Source organism: Amia ocellicauda, chromosome 8 (genome assembly GCF_036373705.1).
Source record: "Amia ocellicauda isolate fAmiCal2 chromosome 8, fAmiCal2.hap1, whole genome shotgun sequence".
Lineage (NCBI taxonomy): Eukaryota > Metazoa > Chordata > Actinopteri > Amiiformes > Amiidae > Amia > Amia ocellicauda.
Window position 1 is genome coordinate 28119803 of NC_089857.1, and position 22599 is coordinate 28142401.

The 22599-nt window shown below is 39.1% G+C and overlaps 3 protein-coding genes across 5 annotated transcripts in view; 1 reads left to right on the forward strand and 2 right to left on the reverse strand.

Moving 5' to 3' along the window:
- The window catches only part of shroom3 (shroom family member 3), a 62047-nt gene extending 58576 nt beyond the window's left edge, over nt 1-3471 (forward strand). For all 3 annotated transcript variants that reach the window (XM_066710915.1, XM_066710916.1, XM_066710917.1), the window contains one exon: nt 531-3471. In XM_066710915.1, the coding sequence (XP_066567012.1) occupies nt 531-887 (357 nt within the window). In that variant the 3' untranslated portion in view covers nt 888-3471. The remainder of the gene's footprint in view (nt 1-530) is intronic.
- Nucleotides 3472-3907: 436 nt separating this feature from the next.
- sowahb (sosondowah ankyrin repeat domain family member B) lies at nt 3908-8541 on the reverse strand. Its single transcript, XM_066710918.1, has one exon. The coding sequence runs from the start codon at nt 8472-8474 to the stop codon at nt 6438-6440; it is 2037 nt and encodes a 678-aa protein (XP_066567015.1). The 5' UTR covers nt 8475-8541; the 3' UTR covers nt 3908-6437.
- Nucleotides 8542-10023: 1482 nt separating this feature from the next.
- On the reverse strand, nt 10024-20972 carry ccni (cyclin I). Its single transcript, XM_066710920.1, has 7 exons — nt 20710-20972; nt 18569-18725; nt 15813-15947; nt 14479-14553; nt 13376-13516; nt 11885-12115; nt 10024-11490 (listed from the first exon to the last, which is right to left on the reverse strand). Exons 2-7 carry the CDS (start codon nt 18680-18682, stop codon nt 11026-11028), a joined length of 1161 nt encoding a protein of 386 aa, XP_066567017.1. The 5' UTR covers nt 18683-18725; nt 20710-20972; the 3' UTR covers nt 10024-11025.
- Between the last annotated feature and the right edge of the window lie 1627 nt (nt 20973-22599).

The window sequence follows — 22599 nt, forward strand, 5'->3', positions numbered from 1 at the left end:
GTTTAACTTCAGTTTAAAGCTTTCATGTGATTCCCCCCTCCCTAGACTTTCATTTTCAGTTAGGGATTTCAGGACAGTCTGCTGGTGAGAAGCTGTGTGAGAAATATTGCTGAATGCAAGTTTATAATTCTCAAAGATAAAAGAAAAATGACCAACAATTAATATGGCCAGTAGGTGGCAGCACGCTCTCTTTCTGTATCGTCAACTGCATCATCTTTGTCATATGCACAGTAGGCAGAATTGCACACTAGCATTGGCATCGGGTGCTCTTTCAATCATGCTCCAGTTGACCTTTTCCAGAGCTTGATTTTACGGACTTCAATATTCATACATTTGTAGTTGAACGTATAGGCCTACCCTCAAAGTGAGACAATGTTATTCTACGATTCATTGAGTTTAATCAATCACTGAAAATTGCTAAATCACTTCCTAGAACTTTGTGAAAAACATCTCTTGCTATTATGGACCCAGTATGCTGGTTTTGTTTATTTTTCCTGAAGTAATGGACCGTTGTTCTTCCATGCTGGCAGGAGGCCCTGGAGCAGAAGAGGAAGGTGCTGTGCGCACAGTACCAGGACGCCCGGGAGCTGAAGGAGAACCTGGACCGCCGGGAGCGCGTGGTTCTGGAAATCCTCGGTGGCTACCTGAGTGGCCGCCAGCTGATCGCCTACCAGCACTTCGTCTGGAGGAAGTCGGCCCTCCTCATCAAACAGAGAGAGATCGATGATTGGATCCGGCTAAGGGAGGAGCAGCTGCAGGGCCTGAGAGACACGCTGCCCCCCGGACTCCCTTCCCAAGAGAGCACCCCCTCAGCTGCCCCCAGCTCTCCCGTCTACACCCCCAGGCCCTCTGCCCCTTGTTTACCCACTACTGTTACCTCACTGTAAACGTGTGGAAAAATGCTGCTGGTATTGGAAAAAAAGACAACAACAAAAAGACTGTTGAATACTTGATGACTCAATGAACACGAATCTCTCCTGAGGTAGCAGAGTCTGAATCTCAAAACGCAGGCTTCTGTTCGAGGTTCCCTTTCCCTGCTCCACCCCCACCCCCACCCCCACCGCCCCGAAGAGGAGGAATCTCAAATCTGTGATCTGATAGGAAACACTTTTACATGAAGGATGTTGTAGCTTTTTCCTTCGAAGGAGAATTTGTATTTTTCAAATCATTCGTAAAGGATTTCATAGCTGACTGTGAATTACACTGTTTTTCCAATGTTGCTCTTTTTCTTGGCTCAGTTTCACATTATTTTGTTTTCTGTTATTGGGGATTTACTATTTTACACCGAAAGGTTAGGCTCCAACTATCTGTATCATATATATATATATATATATATATATATATATATATATATATATACATATTACTAGAGTTGCCTCTATTATAGTGTTTATCGCTTGGGTGATGCATATGTCATAATACAGAGCCTGGATTGAGCATTCCCCAAATTTATTTTGAATTGTTACTGTCACTGCCCAAAATATTTAAGGGTTTAAGGGTAATATAAGTGTTGCTGGCCATGGAAGTCTATTGCGTCGAAGCTATTTTATAGGATATAGTGAATAATTTATATTCACTACCTGTTTTTTTTTATATATATGCAGAGCCTTGTCGTAAATTATTTGAAATATTTCCAAAGTGCAGGCATTATCTAGTCAGTGATTTAAAATACTGAATTGCCTATGCATTCCAGAAATGTACTGATGTTGACATAACTAAAATCATACCATTCAAGATAAAGATAAATATTTTGCAGTAGTTGCAATTGTTACGGCACACATTCTTTTTTAAACAACTATTTCCCATTGTTGTAGAATAGAGAAGCATGAAAATGGCCCATGTTCCCCAACAATTGTCTACGAAGAAAAACCTGGATGTCACTGAACCAGTGATATAGTTTACTTCAATAAATGACCTGAACACTCATTAAGCTTAGCACCACACCCACACTGCCTTACCTGGAAAGCTGCGACATCCCTGAAACTGATACAATGAGGAGTCGAAGTGAAAATAGTAGTGGCCTAATCTGGGTGGCAGAAAACAAAATGGTGTTGGAAACTGGAATTTTGAAAGATGCAACAGTTGTTCTTTCTGTGGTTACTTACCACTGTGTCCTTTTAACACTGATCACATTGAGGCTTGAAAAATCGAGGTGCCCTCTGAAAGAAAATGCAAATGGTAATTTTTGGACTTTACCATATTAGAGATTTATACGCTTTGGTTGTGTTTGTTTGTTTTTAATCTAGACCCTTAAAATGCTCAGTAGCTGCACCCGTATCACACAAAAAGACTACTGCATTAATTATTTATATATATTTTATGTAAGTTGCTGTACATACTGTATGCTAACCTTTCGCTATTCTAATATGTAGAAGAAAATAAAATCTAATTTTGTATTTTATAAAAAAAGAAGAAACAAGATATGAAAAATATGAAGCAAGGTGTTTAGTCAGATAAGGAAAAACCTGTTTTTCGTGGTTTGCATCCTCAGAGACTGCATGGATGTGCTGTGGAGCTCGGACATTCTTGAAGGGTTTCTGTCATACCTGTCCCTGCCTGTCCGTTTCTGTCCATATCAAATTCCTTTGCAATAGAGAGTTTCAAATGAAAAGACAGGTTTCAGGAGTGTTTAACATGTGTCCTATACTTTATTTCAGAACCTGCATAATATTCAGTTTTCTGATGTCAACATGGCCTCATTTAGAAGAAGAAGTAGGGCAGTTATGTCATTTGGATTCAATCCAGTACCTTGTGATTTGTCTTGGACACCCACTATAAATTTCATATCATTTTATGACGCTCCATTACTGTCTTAACCTTGTGCACTTTTATAAGCTTTTATACCTGAATGACGGATGTTCTTTACGAAAACATTATCTGGGCACTGGTTAAAGCGATTAGTGTCATGCATTCTTCATTTTAAATTACATACAGCATTTATGGCAAAGGGTGCTATCCATGTTGCATTATTGCTTTGTAAAGATTTCTCAGACACAATATCAAGATTTTCAGTTACTGAGAGAAAGTTAGAAAGACAACCAAAAGTTAAAAAAGGCATGCCTTAAATACAATATAAGATCATGAAAGATTACATCTTTTACTAAATAATAAAAAAAGAAAACTAATTGCCCATATGAATGCTGGCACTTTGTTTCTTCTCCCATATAAAAGAAAACACTGAATTACTTTATACAATGACACTGTTTGACCATTGCAACTTCCTTACAATATATTTTATATGGCACCAGTTCTGTAATGATCAATTCAGGTTAATGGCTATAACTAAAACTAAATATTACATTTTTGAACATCATTTTGCCAAATATACATGTTTACATTACATTTTTGTTTGTATTTTGTTTCCCCATTGTGTAACATCTCATTGTGCATGTTTTCATTCCCCGTTATACATATAAGTAAGTTCAATAATGTCAACTGACACGCTATAAAATATACCTAATGAAATTATAACCTTTGGGAGTGTTGTCACAATTGTCTCCTTGCATAACTACTAAGGGTAGACATTTCTGGATACAGCTCCAAACCTGCATTTTGGTAATTCAGTAACTATTCATTACAATACAATAGGCACAATACTTTTTATGATTATTTTCTCATTCATAGACACAGGTATTGTGGGAACACTACTACATATATTTGGTTTCAGAGCTAAGGACAAGCAAGTTGTAAGAAAAATGTCCACGGGTTTTAGAATTTTACAAAATGTTTCCTCCCTGCAACATGAGAAATTACGAATCAGTATTAATGCCTTCAGCCTCACTACAGTCTAGCCACTGATGAGATGGATGCAGACACAAGAGGGTGACATTCTTGAGAAGCTCCCGTGTGATATTTTAACATTAAAAGTCAACCTTAACAATAACAGTGCAAGGCATGTGGACAGATGTAGTGTTAAACAATGTATTTATTTCAGGAGTACAGTACAAACATACAAAAGCTACTTGATGTTGCTACAATCACAGGGACACTCAGAACATACCCAACTGCGTGCCACACAAAACACTGGGTGTGTCTTTTTCTAGAAATATAAAGTACACACAAGAGATTTATGGTAACTAATGCTTTACATAGTTATGTGGTTAAATAGGCCTTTAAAATATGTATCGGTTAAAACTGCTATATTGAATAGTACAACATTCCCCATAACCTAGAGAATTATTTCATACATGCACCTCATTATTCAAATAGAAACACAAAAACTAATGTAGAAAAGTTATAAGAAATAAGATCGCAGTCCCCAAAACACAAACACCTCTAATACAGGGCATGCTCTAGAATAATAATAAAGACTAGAACTGTCCAATCAGTTCAACAATCCTCCCACATGTATGACATCGACTTTGAACCGGGACTGTCTTATATTTGTATTGTTTCTGAGACCAGGAGTCTCATTTTAGTATGCTTTATATTTTATATCTGAAAGAATATTAGAATTCTTTATTACCAACTATACAGATACACTATAGCTTCAGATAGTCTCTGTGCTAGTTCAAAACCTCGGTTTACATTGCTTTCATTGTACATAAGATATATATTTGGCAGTCATAATTTGGGTCACAAAATAGCAGCAATTAATACAAGGGTACAACTGATTAAAGTAAGCCATTCTGCTCACACAGCATGAGATCCTTAAGCAAGAAAAATACTTATTGGCTGGGAAGCCTGGATGAAAAAGATAATCAACAAAAAACAATCTGAAGGTAATGTCTTGATTACTACAAAAATAATATATTGTATTCCTATTTCACACCACCAAGATTCATTATTGGGAAATAAAGGCATAAAGTTCTTTCACTTTTTCACTAAAGCTCCATTATCCCGAATAACAAAGGGTTCATTTTAATAAACCAAATTTTATGAAGTTGTCAGTATGATTTACCAGCTACAACACTAAATGTAAAAAAAAAAAAAAAAAAAAACGCTTTTGTGAGCTCTCTTTCCTCAAGGCCTGGAGTAAACAATTAAAGGCCCATCAAACTTAAAAACTAACAAGATCATCAAACAAGCAATGTTTTGCTATTTCAAGTACATGTAGTTATGTAGAATATTTTCACTTTGTATATAAAGGAACACAAAGATTAGGGTTAAAGGGTTAAAACTACACCCAGAACAAGTAAAGACTGGTTTGTTTCGTTTGTGAATTTTTAACATACAATTAAGTTTCTCACACAATCGATAGGCAAGCCAGCAGAACAATAAAAAGGATCTTATCAGCAGATGACGTCAAGTATGCACTGTTCCTTCAGGATTTCAGAAAACAACTGAGAAGCAAGACACCTGGATTGAACTGATGTCCGAGATTCATTCTACACTCACACTTCGGCTGGGCAGCTTGGGTGCCCCCTTATAAATGTTACTTGGCCAAAAGTCAGTGTTACTGCACAACAGATACAACATATCAATAAGGAGATTACAGGGAATCAATTGGGTAGAATCTGAGGTAGCATTTTCAACTGAAATAAAGTCTTATAATCTACAAAACAAAAGCCATAAATCAAAGAAGGAAGTCCTCTTTAGGATATAGGTTTATTTAGTTTCCTAGTAATGGGGGGAGTTTTGATTTAACCCAGTCCTTAATCCTTTCAGAACAGCTGTTCATACAAACGAGATGAAAGATAGATTTGCAAATCTTAAAATACAAGAACATGTATAAAGTGCATACGTAAACATTCATTTTATTGCTCTTAACCTTTCAAATACAGTCAAATAAATACTGCTGTAAACCAAGCACACGAAGTACCTGTCAGCACATGCAGGAAACTGGTTATAAACTGTGTTGTTTCATTTATAGTGGCTTTTCTTGAAGATCGACTTTTTTCAATCACTAATGCGAAGAGCAACCCACGATATCTATACCTCCTCAGTCACTTCACTGTCTAATTTACTTTCTCCAGAGGAATATACTTTTGATGTGAAAAGACAGCACTGCAAAAGTAAAACTCACAGATTAATACTGCTCCCTTTTCAGTCTGGGATGTTTCTTGTGGGCTCTCCTTTTCGAGTTTCCTAGTTGTTATCTTCATGCATACACCAGCCAGTCTAGCACTCTTAAAAAAGTAAGTAAGTACATTATCAAACACCCTAGACATCGCACCTGAACTAATATTTCAACTGCAGAAGCTCAGGTGTGAGGAGAGAAATCATCTGCCCTATTTTAACCCAGTACACCGGTTGGGTGATGATAACGTTTTGCCTATTTTTCATTCCTTGGGAACTTCTCTTCATTTCAGTCAGGATATTCCTCTGACCCTCTGTATTACAGTTCAGTAATATAAATAACTTATGAAGGCAATGATTTGTTACTTCATTTCTAATATAACTGGTAACTAGTTTGTGCAACAACACTTAATACATTATGCAATTCATATATAAACCACACAAACACACACACAAAAAAAACTATTAGAAACAAAGATTTACACAACCGTTTCAGAACCATATGGAGCTGCTCTGAGCATGGAGCGGTGCTTAAGAAAGACTCCAAATGAACTTTTCCTCTTTACTCTAGGTGAGGAAATGTGCCGCACAGGGAGAACCTCAGAAGTTGGCAACTGTGTTGGACTGGTTTTCTGTGGAGCCCCAAGTAACTGAAGAAGATCTGCAGTCCCCTTTGTGGATATGTACTGCCATGGCTTCCTGCCACTGCTGTCCCTCAAATTGACATTGGCTTTGAATTTCTGAACCAAGAGGCGGATTATCTGTTTGTGTCCGTGAATGGCAGCCAGGTGCAAAGGTGTGTAGCCACAGCCGGATTTAGAGTTCACATCCAGCTTCATCCCGGCCTTGTCCACCCCATACCAGAGTGTGTTGAGCACTCGATGGTCCCCATGCTTGGCTATCCAATGCAGTACTGTGTACCCAGAGATGAAATCCTTCTTGGTGAGGAGACTTGGTTCTTCCCGGAATAAGGTGTAGATGTCAGGCCAAGTGCCTGTTGCTGCCTTCACCAACCAGTCGTGTACTTTGGAGTCCAGGGGCACCAGAGCGCTCCGGTGAAACTGTGTGCTCTGGTTGGTGGCCACCATTCTACCTCTGGCGGCATAAAATTTGGCCATTTCTCCATAGCTGTGCGTCCGCGCATTGGGGGCGAGGGGGCGGTTTATACTTGGAGAGGAGGACAGCAGGTAAAGGCGGCTGTGATCCGGGGAAACTTCCTCACCGGGTAAAAGTGCGTCCAAATCAGCGCCTAAGCTGCGACAAATCCTGTTTCGGAGGCTAGAGTCCATTTTTCTCTTGGCCACCCGAAGAGCGACGAGCGGTCCGGCTTTCCCACTCAAGTTTGATGCCCGGGTGTCCTGGTTAGAAAGGTTGCCCGTGGAGTTGTGCCAGGTGTCAACTTTCCTCTCCGCACGGTGTAGCATGTCCAGCAGTTTGGTCTTATGGTTGTCAGAGAAGCCCTTTGAATCGAGTCCATCGGCGCTCCCCCACTCCTCTCTAGACTCCCTTTGAGGCCATTCGGCATCTCCTGCATTGGTGTATGTCGGCTGAAGTAGGTTACCATGGCTCGCTGAAAGGCCAGTGTAGTTAAGTTCTGATAAATTATAGGCGGGGGGATTGATGGGGGTTTCCTTGGGCAGACTTTGCCACAGATGAGTGCCCCGCTCCCCCTCCTCCTCTTCCTCCTCCTCCTCTCCACTGTCCTCAGAGATCTGGCACCTGATGCTCTTGAAGACTTGGAAATCTGTCGGGTTAGACAGGCTGACATTACCGCGGGCGACAGCTTGGCCATCAGAAGGGGGGCGCTCAATTCCAGGTAACTCCGATATACGTGAAGAAGAAGAAGGAGGAGGAGGAGGAGGAAGCCGTGCACTGCTTAAGAGTGTGGAATGCGAGGGCCTCAAGGAATGCGCGGATTCTAGAACCCTGTGGACCACTGTGGCACTGGAGATCCCGTGGGAATGATTGCTCAGGTCTTCACTTACATGCACTTTGTCCTCATTGTATACACAAGCCGGCTGGTTGAATGGCGCTCTTTTGTCGCACAGTTCTTTGGACTCTGCTTCGAGTTCCTCCTCTGCTGGTTTTGATTGAGGCTTAGAAAGGCAAACATGCTCCCTTGCGCAATCCGCCAAAGCGCTCGGCTTGGATCTGACATGAGAGGGGCTCAAGCGCTGACCGGTCCCCTGGTGGCTGCCCGGGTCCCGCCTGGCTAAGGAGACTCCCGTCCGCCCACTCGGCTCGCTTTCTCCGCGGGACGCCTGTGCAGCCGCGCCGCTGTCCTGTCCGAGCAGCTCCCGGTGTTTCTTCCTCAGCACTACGAGCGCCACGCCGTCCTCCCGGCGCACCACGGCCACGGCGTTCACAAAGCCTTTGAACAGGGCTCGGTTCCGCGGCTGCTGCTCGGGGTCCCGCAGGAAGGCTCGGAAGTGCTCCAGCAGATCCGCGTTTTTCACTTTGCCCCCTCGGCCGCGCAGGAAGCCCAGCACTGCCTCTTGACTGAGCTCTGAAGCCATGCCTCCCCCCGCTGCGCTCCCCTGCGCCGAGGCTGGCCGGGTCGCCGAGCTGCTGCGGAAAGTTTCGAGCGAAACCCCTCCCTCGGCTCTGACCGCACCTGCGCATACCTGAGCGCCGAGCCGCGCCGAGCCGCGCCGAGCCGCGCCGAGCCGCGCCGAGCCGCGCCGAGCCGCGCCGAGCCGCGCCGAGCCGCGCCGAGCCGCGCCGAGCCGCGCCGAGCCGCGCCGAGCCGCGCCGAGCCGCGCCGAGCCGCGCCGAGCCGCGCCGAGCCGCGCCGAGCCGGGCTGGAGTCGGACCCGCAGAACACTGCAGCTGCCGTGTACGAGCGCCTCCATATCCGCCTGTGCATGTTTCAGTGTTCATAATTATAATAATAACTATTTCTTAACTGTGCATGATCAAGTGCAAGTAATATAATCTATATATATAGTCTAGATTATACGACGAAGACCTGCCTGTTTGCATTCTGGAACAGGTTGCTTTGTCAGGGAGCGTTATTTGTATGCTTCACATTTTAACAAGTCTATTAACATTGTACTTGTTTTTGATATCATTTATTGGAGTAGTAGTATCTAAAGATTACATGGAGAACATTTATAGAAAAATATAAAACATCAAGCTGTACAATATGTAGTTCCCCAGCACCCTATTTATGTCAGTGTAATAAACTTAACAATACGACTTACTGAACTACTTCTTACGATTTCCTACTTTCAATAGTTGACTTAAAATTTAATTATCTGTAGTTGTCTGAACAGAAATTAGAATCGAGCTTTGGAAATATCAGAATATGCTTCCATGCTTTGCAAAATTCAAGAAGTTAGGTGTTGCAACCATCAAACTATTTGGAAATGAGTTATGTTAATAGGTTCATATTTTAACCATTGTTTCATAAATTCATTTCAATATTGTAACAAATAGTGCCTTAGGCTATGGTCCAATTAAGGTACAAACCATCTGTCCTATACACAAGCTACAAAATAATCTTTGATTTAATCTCAACCCAAGTGGATTTTTATCAAATGTATTCAAGTAATCCTTACCCTAACAGTAAGTAACTTTAACAATAAAAGCTTAGGGATGAGATATAGATAATAAAATGTACAAGTGTGTAGAAGTACATAAAACACAACTTCATAACAGTGGCAAATGAATAATAAAAAGTAATAATGTATTTCATGTATTTTTTTAAAGGGAAAGTAAAGGTTACTGGTACCTACAAATATAATACTGTGCTCAGTAGAGTGTTGAATTGTGCAATAATAAAATTACTTTTACAGGAAAAGTAACTAACAGTGTTTACATATCTGAAACACTTATACCTTCCTCTCACATTTCATACAGCTTTAAAATAAAGTTCCCCATGCTGCACTAAGCTCACACAGGAGCTCTGAAACTTGAAAAGGTCTAGGGGAAGTAATTATCCTCCTGCTATGTGTGATATACAAAGCATGTGACTAACCACTCAAGAGATTAACAGCTCAACAGCATTTTTGTTAACAACTTAACCTCTCAAAATAAATATATATGACAGAAGACACACAGGGGTGTATAGGACATTGTATTTTATTGGTATTGGTACCAGGTCTTGAGCAGTACAGAGGCAGTTATCATCATCAGGCTTCTGAAAGAGCTCTTTGCAAAAACATTGAACTTGTGATTAATGAAGAGCAAAGGAAAGATTAAGAAATTCAGCTGAAAACTTTTTTTCCCTGTTAATTATTACATCATATTTTGCAAAAGGAGAATTCTAAAGACACATCAGTCATTTCTGCTCTGCGACTGCTCCGTCGAGATTCTTGAAATGTGCTCAATCAGCAAATGGTCTTGAATTGTAAATGGTCTTAATGCTTTGTTATTTGTGATAGGATTCTTCTGCAATTGTTTAAAGATCAAATATGAGAATTAAACATAATGAATACATGTAAGGTTGTGTGACAGGTACTACTACAAGGGCAGAGTACAACACAAATATTGATTTCTTCTATGTGACCATCTGAATGTTTTTCTCACAAGTCTGAATCTTTTCTGGGGCAGTTTACAGAGGTGTCCATCTATGCTGCCTTTGAACATACAACATACAAATACCTTAGACCTCTAATTTTTAAGATTTATTCTGTAAATATGTTCTGGTTAGTGTGAAACAACACAATCACAACACTCAATGTGATGAAAAAGGCTTAAGCAAGGATTAAAAAAAAAAAAAAAAAAAAAAAAAGATTTAAAGCAAGGAACCTTTTAGGAACATCCTTCAATAACTATTTTTAGGTGAGGTAACAAAACATTACCCTTAACACTAATCTGAGAACAGGTGAATCAACATTAAAGACAGAGGGAAAAAGTACATTACTTTTTTTGGAACTTTTCTGTTTTTTTTTTTTTTTTACTTTTTTGTTTTTGTATTTGTGCTCAACAAATGGCTATGAATCAGCAGCATTTTTTTTCTGTTATTAATTTCTTTTGGCTCAATTCAGTATAGCCTGGTAAGATAATGCCCTAGATCACTGCGTGTTTCGGACCCTACAGCTCTGATGGAGAGAGATGTTTCTGCTACATAACACCGACAGGCTGCAGAGGGGGGCAGGGTGAGGTGTTGCCTTCCTGCCGCACCAAAGTGGCACTGCAGGCCAGACTGACAGCCTCCACGCCCACCCCCTCCTGAGCACTGTCCTCGTTGTAGAGGCGCTTGATCCCGTCGAAGAACTCGTCCACCTCCATCTCCTCCACCTTGCGCTTGGCCGAGGCTTGCTTTCCACGGCCCAGCCGAGTGAAGGACGCTCCTCTGATGGGGGCTCCCGGGCGACGCTTGTCCCGGATGGCCTGTTTCACTGCTGGGTTGATGACCTCTGGGACCGGGGAGAGGGGAGGGCGCAGCGTGGCCCCTTGGTCACAGGGGGTCAGGCTGCGCCGCAGGGGCTGGTAGATGTATACAGTGTTGGGAGGCATGGAAACCTGGTGTGGAGACAGGCAACGTGCCACCAGCTCTCGACAGCGTATCAGCTGGGAACTATCGATCTAGGGGTGAAAGTGAGAGGGGAGGGTGGTCAGTACAATCAGAAATGCAAACGGAGGAGTTTTAGCCCATTAATCAGTGTAAAGCATCACTAAAAGTAAGAAAAGTGCTGAGACGCATCAATTCACATGCGTCTACAAGCAACCTTTAAAGAAAATAAATGAAATCTTGTTTTTGTCAGTAGTCTCCCCAGCTAATGTAATTAAATAAAATGATAATAAGTCTATTGAAAAATACCCTAAAATGTGTGGGTTATTTTAAGATATGATACAATTCAGAAAAGTTGTACTGTATCTGGAACAACTAGGACTAAAACCTTAGCATTTCCAAGTAAAGCGTCAACTGTGATATTCATGGGACTACCAAACTACATGGAGTGACAGAGCTAGTCGTTACCTGCGCTCTCTTCAGCAGGTCGATAGTGAGAGCGAGCCAATCAGGACAGCGCTTTTCCAGTTCTAAAGTGATGACAGCCAGTGCCAGCATAGAGCCCTTAAACTGCAGCAGTGTGTGATCGGTCTGGCAGTGATGGAGCTGCCGGGTGAGCAGAGACACATGCTGAGACGGGCTCATTCCTGGCACGATGGCAGGGACCTGGGATCTGCTAGACAGCACCATCGCATGGAACTAGACAGAGATGTAGCGGTGAGTTAAGGGGGAGGTAAGAGCGGATGTTCATTTGAACAGGACAACATGAATTACTTTTTCAAAGATTTTTACATTATCAACATATTTTAATCAAACTTAAGATACCAATAAAGTAGAAGGAGACATGTACTGAAAACATAACTGACTGTATACTTATTTAGAGAGTGGATTTAATGTTTTTTCTATTCTTGTACAAATTATGGCTGTTGCAAGAATTCAAATCCAATTTCTGTAATTTGTACAATTATATGCACTTAAAATGCAGGTTTCCTGATGTGGTACATTAACAGAAAATAATTGAGCCAATAATGAACTAATTCCTATTTTCAATGTCATCAAAAGATTGGTCTTATTGCAGAATGAGCATCTAATACGTATATGAGTTAGTGTTGTATCTATAGCAATGATGAGATGTATTATCTATTCAGAATACAAAAGCCATTAGAGTAAACTTTGTACAGCTTATGTTAAAATAGTGGCTTCATGCATCACTGCTACTGACATTTATTTGCTTTTTAAAATTAGGCTTCAGTCATAGAGCATGGCCTGTAAAGCACTTAGATCATTAATACGATATAATGTTTTCATTTCCAATAATTGCAGAAAGTTGTTCTCTGGGACCTAAATTCCTGATGCACACACACCCCTTAGCTCCTGCCAGTGCATTATTGATATGCTGAGAGAGAGCATGTTAGTTGTACAGTATGTAGTAAGGAATAAGTTGCCATATACTAATGTTTACTTGGTCAGAAACTAGGCATTAGTGAATGAAATGTGGTACTGAGAGATCCCTCTAAATCCTCAGAAAATAATATACTGAACTGGCTTTTAGCTTCTGCAAGTTCAACATTTTCTCTGTATAGTTTGGTTTCAGAACCAAGATACAGGACTTGATGCTACACAGGGGTGAACACTATTTTAAAGCAGAAGAGATGGACTCAGATGAGGACAGAATATTAAATATCAGTGTATGAAGAACTAACCATATGTTAATTATACAAAACATAGCCTAATGCTTCCTCTTCCGTGTAAATTTGAGGTAGTATCTTCCTAAAGCTGAAATATCAAAGCTTAAATGTGTTTACAAAAAAGCTCATTTTCTTGTGTATTCTTCATTAACTGCTGCTTTTTCTCTTTGAACTCGTAAAATTACTGGATGTGCTTTTCCAAGAATGTGGCCGAACTTGCAAACGATTTTCCCTTGATCCAAAGATGAAATGGACCACAATTTGTACTCACGATGTGAAGGAAATCCAGCGGTGTTGCCGTGTGCAGGTCCCAGCTCAGTTTATCCAGAATGATCCTCTCCATTCGCAGTATTTCTGATGGAGAGCAGCCACAACAGCTGTTCTTGGCCAAATCCCTCAGGGCGGGGATGCGCTGCAGACAAACAGGACGTACATCACATTGTCTCTTTGTACATCCAAACAGAGCTGCTGTGAAACCCTCATGCCAACTGGCAGAGGAGGTTGGGGTCAGCTTAACTTTAGCATGGATCAGAACTGGCTTTCCTATGAAATGGTTGGAATTTACCCATAAACAACCACACTCTTTACTGCTCCAGTGTGGTTTATATTTGTTATATTTAAATGGACATTTCATGGTATTTGTTGCTGTAGAAAGCATTGACATTCTTCACAGATTGAGGTATAAATTGTGTGCCAAAAATAACAATACAATTAAAGAAGGCACAAACTGATCAGATTTATGGTGGGAGTGAAAATATTAATTTGAGAGGAGCCCAAATCTGAGTAATAAACTATGGTCTGAAAAGCTTGCTTTATCCAAAGGCTCTTCTTCCTTTTAAGACCATGCCAAATTTCCATGTAGTGATATTTTAAGTGAATTACTCCATTTAAAAAAAAGGAAGACACTGTAGCTATAGTAAATTCATATCCCCTAAAATGCAAACTCTATTAATGAGTCCTTTTTACAAGTTATCTAGCTTGTCCCAACAGTAAAGTTGTTACAACTATTTCATTGATGCCTAATTCATGCATTTACAACTTAACTTCACTATTATCACTACAGTGCAATTTCCCTGTCAGAAATACAAATGAAAATAAGCTTTGGTTAATATAATTACGGTATAATCAGTATGTTATTCATAACTGATATTCCCCATACTTATTTTATTTCAAACTGGAATCTACTGTGATACTGCTGGGTGGTGTCTTTTCTAACTGCAGTGTCTCATTTTGTAAGAACAGGGAGAAATCTCAGAAAAAAGATTTAATCACAATGGCTCTACATTTAAATATAATTTCCAAACGCATAGAGAATTAGTCAATATGAAAAGTTTGTTTCTTCCTTCATGCGACTCCCAAAATCGCTGTCCTTACCTCATCCTCCTCTGTGGTCTTAGCAGCCAGGAAAAAGCATGTGATGGCAATACAGCGTAGGTACTTTGGACGGGCCTGGGGGAAAATTACATTGTTAGAGTCAGGTTTTAAATGGTTATGACATCCTAGCTAATGAGAATACTTCCACAAGATGAACATGGAGAAGAAAAAAAAAAGTCACTATCTTGTACTTATTTCATATAATATAAATCTCAAAGAGGATGTGGCAATGAATATCATGTTACACCAGCTAAAATCATTAATGTTTCAATTTTTACAATGTGTGAAAGTAATCTGCTTCTCATGTAAACATACTGGCTACCAGGCTTTTAAGAAGGTATTTATTACAGGAATAGTTCAAACAGACTAAGAATATATCAAATTCTAACCATGATCAACAGAACCACACAGTAATCGAACAGTATATGTAACACGTGGTAAATAAACGACTACCACTACTACTACATGCTACCGATACTTTCACTGCTAAATTTACATTTAGGTTTAAGTGCTCTGTGACTCCACACAGAAAGGAGATTTTCCATCATATTTCCCCTTCATTTGAGTAAAACTGCAAAATCACAAAACACTAAATATTATATGCCATAGAAATGAATACATAAATAAACTTCATATTGTGCCGTTACAGAAACCCAAGATCCGTTAACATTCGCATGAAGGTTATCTTCTATGTCCCAACAACAGAGCTGTGTGATGAATAACAGGACATTCCTCATACAGCACAGCACTCAAAATAAAATATGCAACACTAGAAAAATACCTAACTCTTCTCTCTCAAACTAATTGCCATGCATATATTTTGTAAAGCTATTCTGAAAACATTTGAAACTTCTTGCATTATTTGTTTATGCTTCTCCATACTACACATGAGGAATATAAATTACCCCTAGTAAAAACAATATATTACAAACAATGCAAAAATGTTGAAACTTGCTCCTTGGGGGTCAAAACATTTTATGTGGCAGAGAGTCAAGATACAAGGTCAATAAAACAGAGACCACTATTTCTGGATGAAAGCAGGTTAAGGTTGAGCTCATTCACCTCTGAAGGAATCGTTATGATTAGAGATTACATTGAAACAATGCCTCCTTTCACTTAAAGCTATCATAAAAGAATGCCAAAGGTTAAATGTGACTTTTTCTGTCAAGCTTCAAGCAGCCAGTCGATCCTAGGTCCAATCAATTTTTACAGGACTTTTTAAGGCAAGATATTCTTGTCATTTTCCCATTGCTGTAGTATGTTTATTATTATTGAAGCAGTGATGCATTTTGTTTTACACATTAGAAAACAAACTTTAAATGAATCCAACTTACCTTTACTATGGCTAAAAACCTGTCCAAAATACTAATGGCCAAAGAGAGGGTCTTAGGATAAAGTTGGGCAGTGCCATGGATGTCATTCAACCATTGAACCACCTCATCCCGCTGAGCTGGAGAGATATCTGTATCCTGATGACAAAGACAGACCATCAGACTGGGAATGAACACAATGCATACTGTACAATTGTGTGTAACAGAGTGGTTCAACCATTTCAGTGAAAGACTTACTCCAGTTACCATAGCGGAGAATGATCTATTACAACATACAATAGTCCAATTATAAGGCTTTTTTCCCTACTTAAAAAATTGCCTAACCTCTCAACACTGTTTGATTTGGTCATTACGGAAATATTACAAATACATTCACTCTTAAAATCACACCTTTTTAATTGTACACTAATTAACATCAGCCTTATATACTTTTACTATTGTTGACATATATGGAAAAGTATTACAGGGAGTCACTTTAATAACATGTACAAATATAATGAGGGATTATTATAATATGTTTCTATAGTAACCAGGTCACACGTCTAATCCCCACTAATTCTGGGAAAAGAGAACAATTCTCTGCCAAACATGGCACCTTTTCATGTGCTTAAATGCTGAGTTTATATGCAGTTGAATTGAGAGGAATGAAGTGCGGAGACTTGTTTTCTGAGATAGAGGCAAGGGAGACAGTAAACTGTGCAACACAACCATGCTGTTAAAAGCATTTAATTGCTTGACTAAAGGGAAACAACACAAGTGTGTCCATCAGAGAAAACCACAGTATCCCCCATTACACAGATTCACTGAAACTTCATTTGACACAGTTATGGATGTTAAAAAATGTGGCTACAGATCGCAAAAAAACTTCTAACCTTGGAATAAAAACTTTTAAATTTGCATTCAAGAAACCACTCAATAAAAGCAACTTTAGGTGAAAAAACACTTTTAAAACATCCCAGTGATCCTCCTGCTCTACTCTGCGCTAAAACAGTTGTCACAGACTGAGAAAAACAAATTAACATGAGAAACGTTATAAACAAGACTATGCAATTTGGCCCTTCTTACTGGTATCATTACTAGGAAGTTATTGATTCCTCAGGAGGCTTTTTAAAGGATGTAAGTCAATCAGACCTGAAAATGTTATTAGAGAGTTGGTTCCAAAACACCCATAGAGTGCCTTATGGAACACTATGGCTTTTTACTCTGAGATTCAAATAAACGTACATCATGATATTTTTGTATACTCGAGCAGCTGAGAATATTTCTAACTTTAAAGAAATCTCCATTTATGTTAATTTGTTAAGTCATGGTTTTCCTTCTTCATTTGTAGAAGCCCTTATTGATTTTTAAACACGCTGTGTAAACAAGCTGAAAATTAGAACTCCTTGTTCACTCTTCAAATAAACTCATGTTTTGTTTTGTTGTCATGTTTTGACATTCTTAAATGTCTTATCTTGGCCAAGAACTGTTACAGAGGAATGTGTTGGTGATCATTTCCCATATGTATCTTTCTCTGATAATGTAACCAAGAATATCAGTGGTGTGGAAGTTGTGCAACATCTGAATTTGCATCAGATGACATAGAATTACCAACATTAAGAAGGGAGATTTAAGACTATTTCAAATACCTTAAAAAGTATGTTAACCAGGTTGAAATAAGAGACCAGTCAGGTGACCACCAGTCATTACTAGTAGAGTAGGGGGGGGATACAAAGTAGAGTAAATACACAAACACACAAACTAAAGACCATCTCAAATCTATTAATATTGATATTGTTTTTCTTGTAATTATTAATATTATTATTGAAGCAAAACAAATTTAAGGATTTGCTTTGACAATATTAGCTTAACGCCATGTTGAATAAAATAAAAAATAACTAACTAAATGTAGAAGAATCAAACTCACATGAAGCCTTGGAGCTTTAAATTAGGGAAATCACTGTTATGGTCTTTAATTATTCTTAGATTTATTAGACACTCATAAACTGGTTCTAATAAGTACATCAGGTGTGAAAATATAGACTAGAGACACTGCAAATCTTAATTAGAAGTCACTATATTAATTAAAATGTAATGTAAATTCAAATGAAAATAACTTGTTTTGCTAATTATGCTCTCTATGTTTAGTTATGTTTTGTTTGTCAGAGCTACATTTTAGCCACAAATAATATCTGGAAAACCATACAGTTAAGATGGAAACAATGTACTGGCAATCTTTCAAACAGTTTTCAAAATATTCTATATTGGGATATCCTCAGACATAACTTTTGCCTGGTTTAAAATCTCTCTTAAATTCCATTAACTTTATTTATCTATTCTGCACACATGATCAGTGTATGCCCATGTGTTTCATTCCACTTCAAAATCTTAGAAGACGTTACACACCATATGGGAAGCCTTCATAAGATCAATACTGACAGATTTGTTTTTCTTTGTCAATTCAATGCTGCAAATGTGAAACGTTTCTATCCATCCCTGAATATCTTGGAAAGTCTCAAATTTTCATTTTTTTCCTTCAGCTCTTTTAATCCCTACAATAATACTTGTAATCTGTACTAAATGCAAAAAGCCATTACACATGCCACTTATCATTTACAGTGGTCTGCAACATAGTAGAATACATATATCAGTAGCATGATTAAATTGTTTTCAGTCAGGTGAAGCCATGTGATTTATACACCTATAATTCTAAAGAATATGGAACTGGTTAAGGATGTATGTGTTATATGCAACCATTCACTAATGCAGCACTGTTTTACCTGATTGGTAGGATTTTTTGGCACGTAGCCTTTCCACATCTGGGCTTCCCTAGAGGTTGCCATTTCCAAAAGGAAAGACAACCTCTGGCTCTCCAAGGGTTCTGAGAACTTCATCACCACCCTTGGATTCGCCTACCTCCCCACTGGATACAGCTACCTGCAAATGTAACAAAATCAGACACAAAGGAGTTACCATGCTGAAGATTTTGTAGTTGCTTCAGCCGGTTGCTTCGTTAAACACTGTTCAATGAACACTGAAAACTGTTAAATATTCTAACTATCAGTTAATGGTATCAGCCTGATTAAAAAAAAAAAAAAAGTAGTATGTTGCAAAGTAATTTCTAAAACCTAATTTGGGTCACTCCTTTCAAAGGGGTGTATAAAAAAATGTGCAGAAAATCAATAGTGATACCTTTACAAAAGTGAATTAAGTGATTGTTATGATTAAGTGATTTTGCAGATGCTTTCATTCAAGGTGACTTATGTGGTTTTACCAATTGTAACACAGTGTTCTACACACACAACATTAGAAGGTCAACAACCTCACTATTACAAATAATCCACATATTATAGTGAATAACACGAACATATCACAGAGGAGCCAAGTGGTTTACAGGTGTTAAGGTGGCATTGAAAGGTGGGAAGACATTGTGCTGTCCTAATGCTCAAGGACTGCTCATTCCACCACATTACATAACTCAGACCTTAAATATCACTTCTAAAATCATGCTGTATGTGCGTATACTGGTGTTGATGTCATATAAGCTTTATGGGTGCATTCTGGGCGTGTAGACTATCGTGTATGCATTCTTCTGTATTAGAAACTAGACATTTAATTGAGCTGATGCACCATCCCTGTACCACACAATGGGGTATTAAAGGTGCATATTATATTTAATTGGAGTGCATATACATATTAAATATACACATTAAGTACACCAGTATATAAGTCTAGATTATATCTAAATGTATATGGGAATGCTGGTATAATGGAATGCTAGTAAACTGTGTCAATTGTAAATCTGCCAATAAATCAATAAAATACTAAAATATAAGATACCCAACTTAGTCTGGAAATAATAGTGTTCTCATAAACCAACTAAGAATTAGATGTAATACAAGCTGCGTTTTAAAATGCAGTCTTCAGAAAGTGACATTGGATTACCCCGAGTCAATCGTATCAATCACAAATAGTCTTGAAATGAGGCTTAATGAGTCGTTTGTCATACTAGCAACCCGTCACTGGTCTCATCTCTAAAGAAACCGAAAATATAAGCTACTAGTGATTAAGAGCACATCCCCAGCAGGCAGGGCTGTGCTGGCTGGGAACGCAGGCACATTTTCGGCGTGTTTGCGCGGATGACGCGGGTGTGGGAGTGCGGGGTGGTGCGGCGCACAACCACAGGTAAAGCGATCACGCTGCGGGGTCTTCGCGACTGACGAAAGGCACCACGTCAAGACAAAAGCGCATTCATTTCTATTCCAGTGCCCTGGGTTTCACCCGAAATGGCACCTCTACAATTCAATAACAAAAGCTATGAAGGAGGCATCATAATACACACTTTACTGTCGCGGACCAACACAAAGCACTCGCGTTTTAATAAAGCATATGATACACACAGTGGGCACATATTTGATACGCATGTGAATCTGAGACGATACGAAGACAGCAGCCCTGGAGAAGCAGGCGTCCCCTCGCTGTGTATCTGCGCTTCACTCCGGCACGTCGCACAGAAAGGGCAAACGCTACACTGCAGCCTGGCTACGGGCAGAAGTGAAGATTACACACGTTTCACTTTGTTTACTCGTTTCTGGATAAACGCAACGTCCTGCTGCACTAGATTTCTTTTTAACTAGATGTATTTTTCATACATGGACATTTTACACAGGAACACAACGTAGGCACCTCTATATTTTTAGCATGCGAACAATAAATACACATGTATATTAACTGGTACAAATGTATATATTGGAAAGCAAATATGTCGAAATTGGTTTGCCTTTCGATTTAAATAGCCTACATTTTGATTGAGCGAATTCCACATACACAAGAACAGAAGCGTGTAACACCCCAGGATAAGACATGTTGGTTTGAACTGTAATATGTTTTGGAGAGATTTAAAACACAGTATTGCCCTCACCTCCCCTGCAAAGCTGTGAGAGTCACAGTTTGACTTGGCGATCATCCGGTCCATTAAAATGAAGTAAAACAAAAAGGTAATTCTGTTTACTGTTTCCGTTTTTTTCAGTCGTCCATCTTGGCGTGTATATTATCTTTGTATCCGTGGGGGAAAACAAAACAAAACGAAATAAGGGGGACCCTTCAAAATGTGATATTAAAATAAAAAAGGAACGGAATATAGACACAACGTCTACTTCCGAAGGAGGGGACTGAAGGAAAGAAAAAGACCCGCCCACTAGCCACACAGGCGGCGGACTCGGTTATTTACATAAACTGTCATTTCACAACAAGACCGTCGTTTGTCTCTAACAAATGTGGCAAAATAAAATATTATTGGTGTTAGTGCAGAATAATGATAAATATTAGGTATATGTCCGTGCAAATGGTAATTTCGCCCTGGCTTAGTGCAGGACTATTTCGTGTGGTGGATGCCTTTTAAAATGGCTGCGCTGTAATGCGATTCCGCCGCTCTTCCCTTTGGACAGAAGGGCAGTCGTAGTAAACGAGGAGATGCGTTCACAGCTGGGGGGTTGGCAATGGGGAGGTTGTGTATAGCACTATGTATCAATACAGCCGATCAAATCGAGAAAATCAATTTAATTCACATTTTACATTCATTATGTTGGTTGATCAAAGAGGATAAAGGTGTATGTAATATGCATTTCGGGATAAAAAGCATCGCATTACCTAAATTAATCAGGTGTTTGTTGTTGTTGTTTTTATCATAAATGAGGTCTGACAAACCGTCTTGTTTTCTAAAGAAACCATTTGTTTAAACCTCACATGAAAATACATACAGAATAATTACGTCCGACAACCACAAAACAGGCCTATCAAATGAATACAGTGCAAATTGTGGACTGGAAAACCATTCACATATCGCTATGGTTTAGGATATATTATGATGTTGAGGACTTATTTTCCATCTACTTTCCATTGTGTGGTGTATGTGTGTGCATTGGCCAAGGAATTAAAACCTTCATGTTTTGCTTTAGGTATGGCTGTACGTATCACTTGTTTATTTCTCATTTCATTCTCTCTTCCAGTTCAGAGCTTCAAACATTCCCCCTGTTCTGTCGACCAGTGTTTGAAGTTTAGTCTCTGTTGTTGTGAAGTATAAGAGTTTATTCCTCTGCTCAGCCTTCAGCTGCCTACATTTACCAAGTTATTTCTGTTTGAAGTACTGAAGAGACTGGATGTGACGTTTAATTGGGCAAAAAGCTTAGTTCTGGATTGTAAATGATTATGAAGACCTTTGGTCAGCCCATCCTGTTGGTTGTTTTCCTTATTCTACTTCTGTTTGCTTAGCAATGATGTGTTTTCTCTATCTGTACTGTATATGGTCTAAATTCTATTAACCTTGCACATAAAAATATAAATCATACTTTTCAGTTTTGTCTCTATGGGCTCGTTTTACAGACCCAACTCAATATTGGTCATGGACTACACAGTGCTATTTTAGGTAGAGTATTCCTAGACCAATGCTAATCAAGGTCTGTGAAACTAGCCATATATGTATACACATTTTATTATCTTAACAAAGGTGACCCTATTCTCTATGTTCGATGTTGTAACTCCTATAACCAAAATACACCTGCAAGTGGGTACTTTTATGCCATAAACACATAAACCTTTATGAGAGAATGTAAAAGTGATGATTGCAATGCACCTTAGCTCTTGGCATAATCTGCATAGACATACATTTCTAAAGGGAAAATGTTGTAGTTTAGAGTGTGAGAACTGATGCCTTTTGATCTACCAATTTATTCTCTCAATAATATATACATCTATATGCATTGTTGATTGTTTAAAAAAAAAGAATTGTCCTTATCGTTGTGTATGCCATTTT

What these genes read in the sequence shown, in the direction of transcription:
- ccni (XM_066710920.1), bottom strand. Translation starts at nt 18,682, where the DNA reads ATGAAGTTCTCAGAACCCTTGGAGAGCCAGAGGTTGTCTTTCCTTTTG. An exon ending in GGTTTTTAGCCATAGTAAAG is followed by an intron (nt 14,554 to 15,812) that starts GTAAGTTGGATT and finishes ATTTTCCCCCAG; the next exon opens with GCCCGTCCAAAGTACCTACG. An exon ending in CGCTGGATTTCCTTCACATC is followed by an intron (nt 12,116 to 13,375) that starts GTGAGTACAAAT and finishes ATCTCTGTCTAG; the next exon opens with TTCCATGCGATGGTGCTGTC.
- sowahb (XM_066710918.1), bottom strand. Translation starts at nt 8,474, where the DNA reads ATGGCTTCAGAGCTCAGTCAAGAGGCAGTGCTGGGCTTCCTGCGCGGC.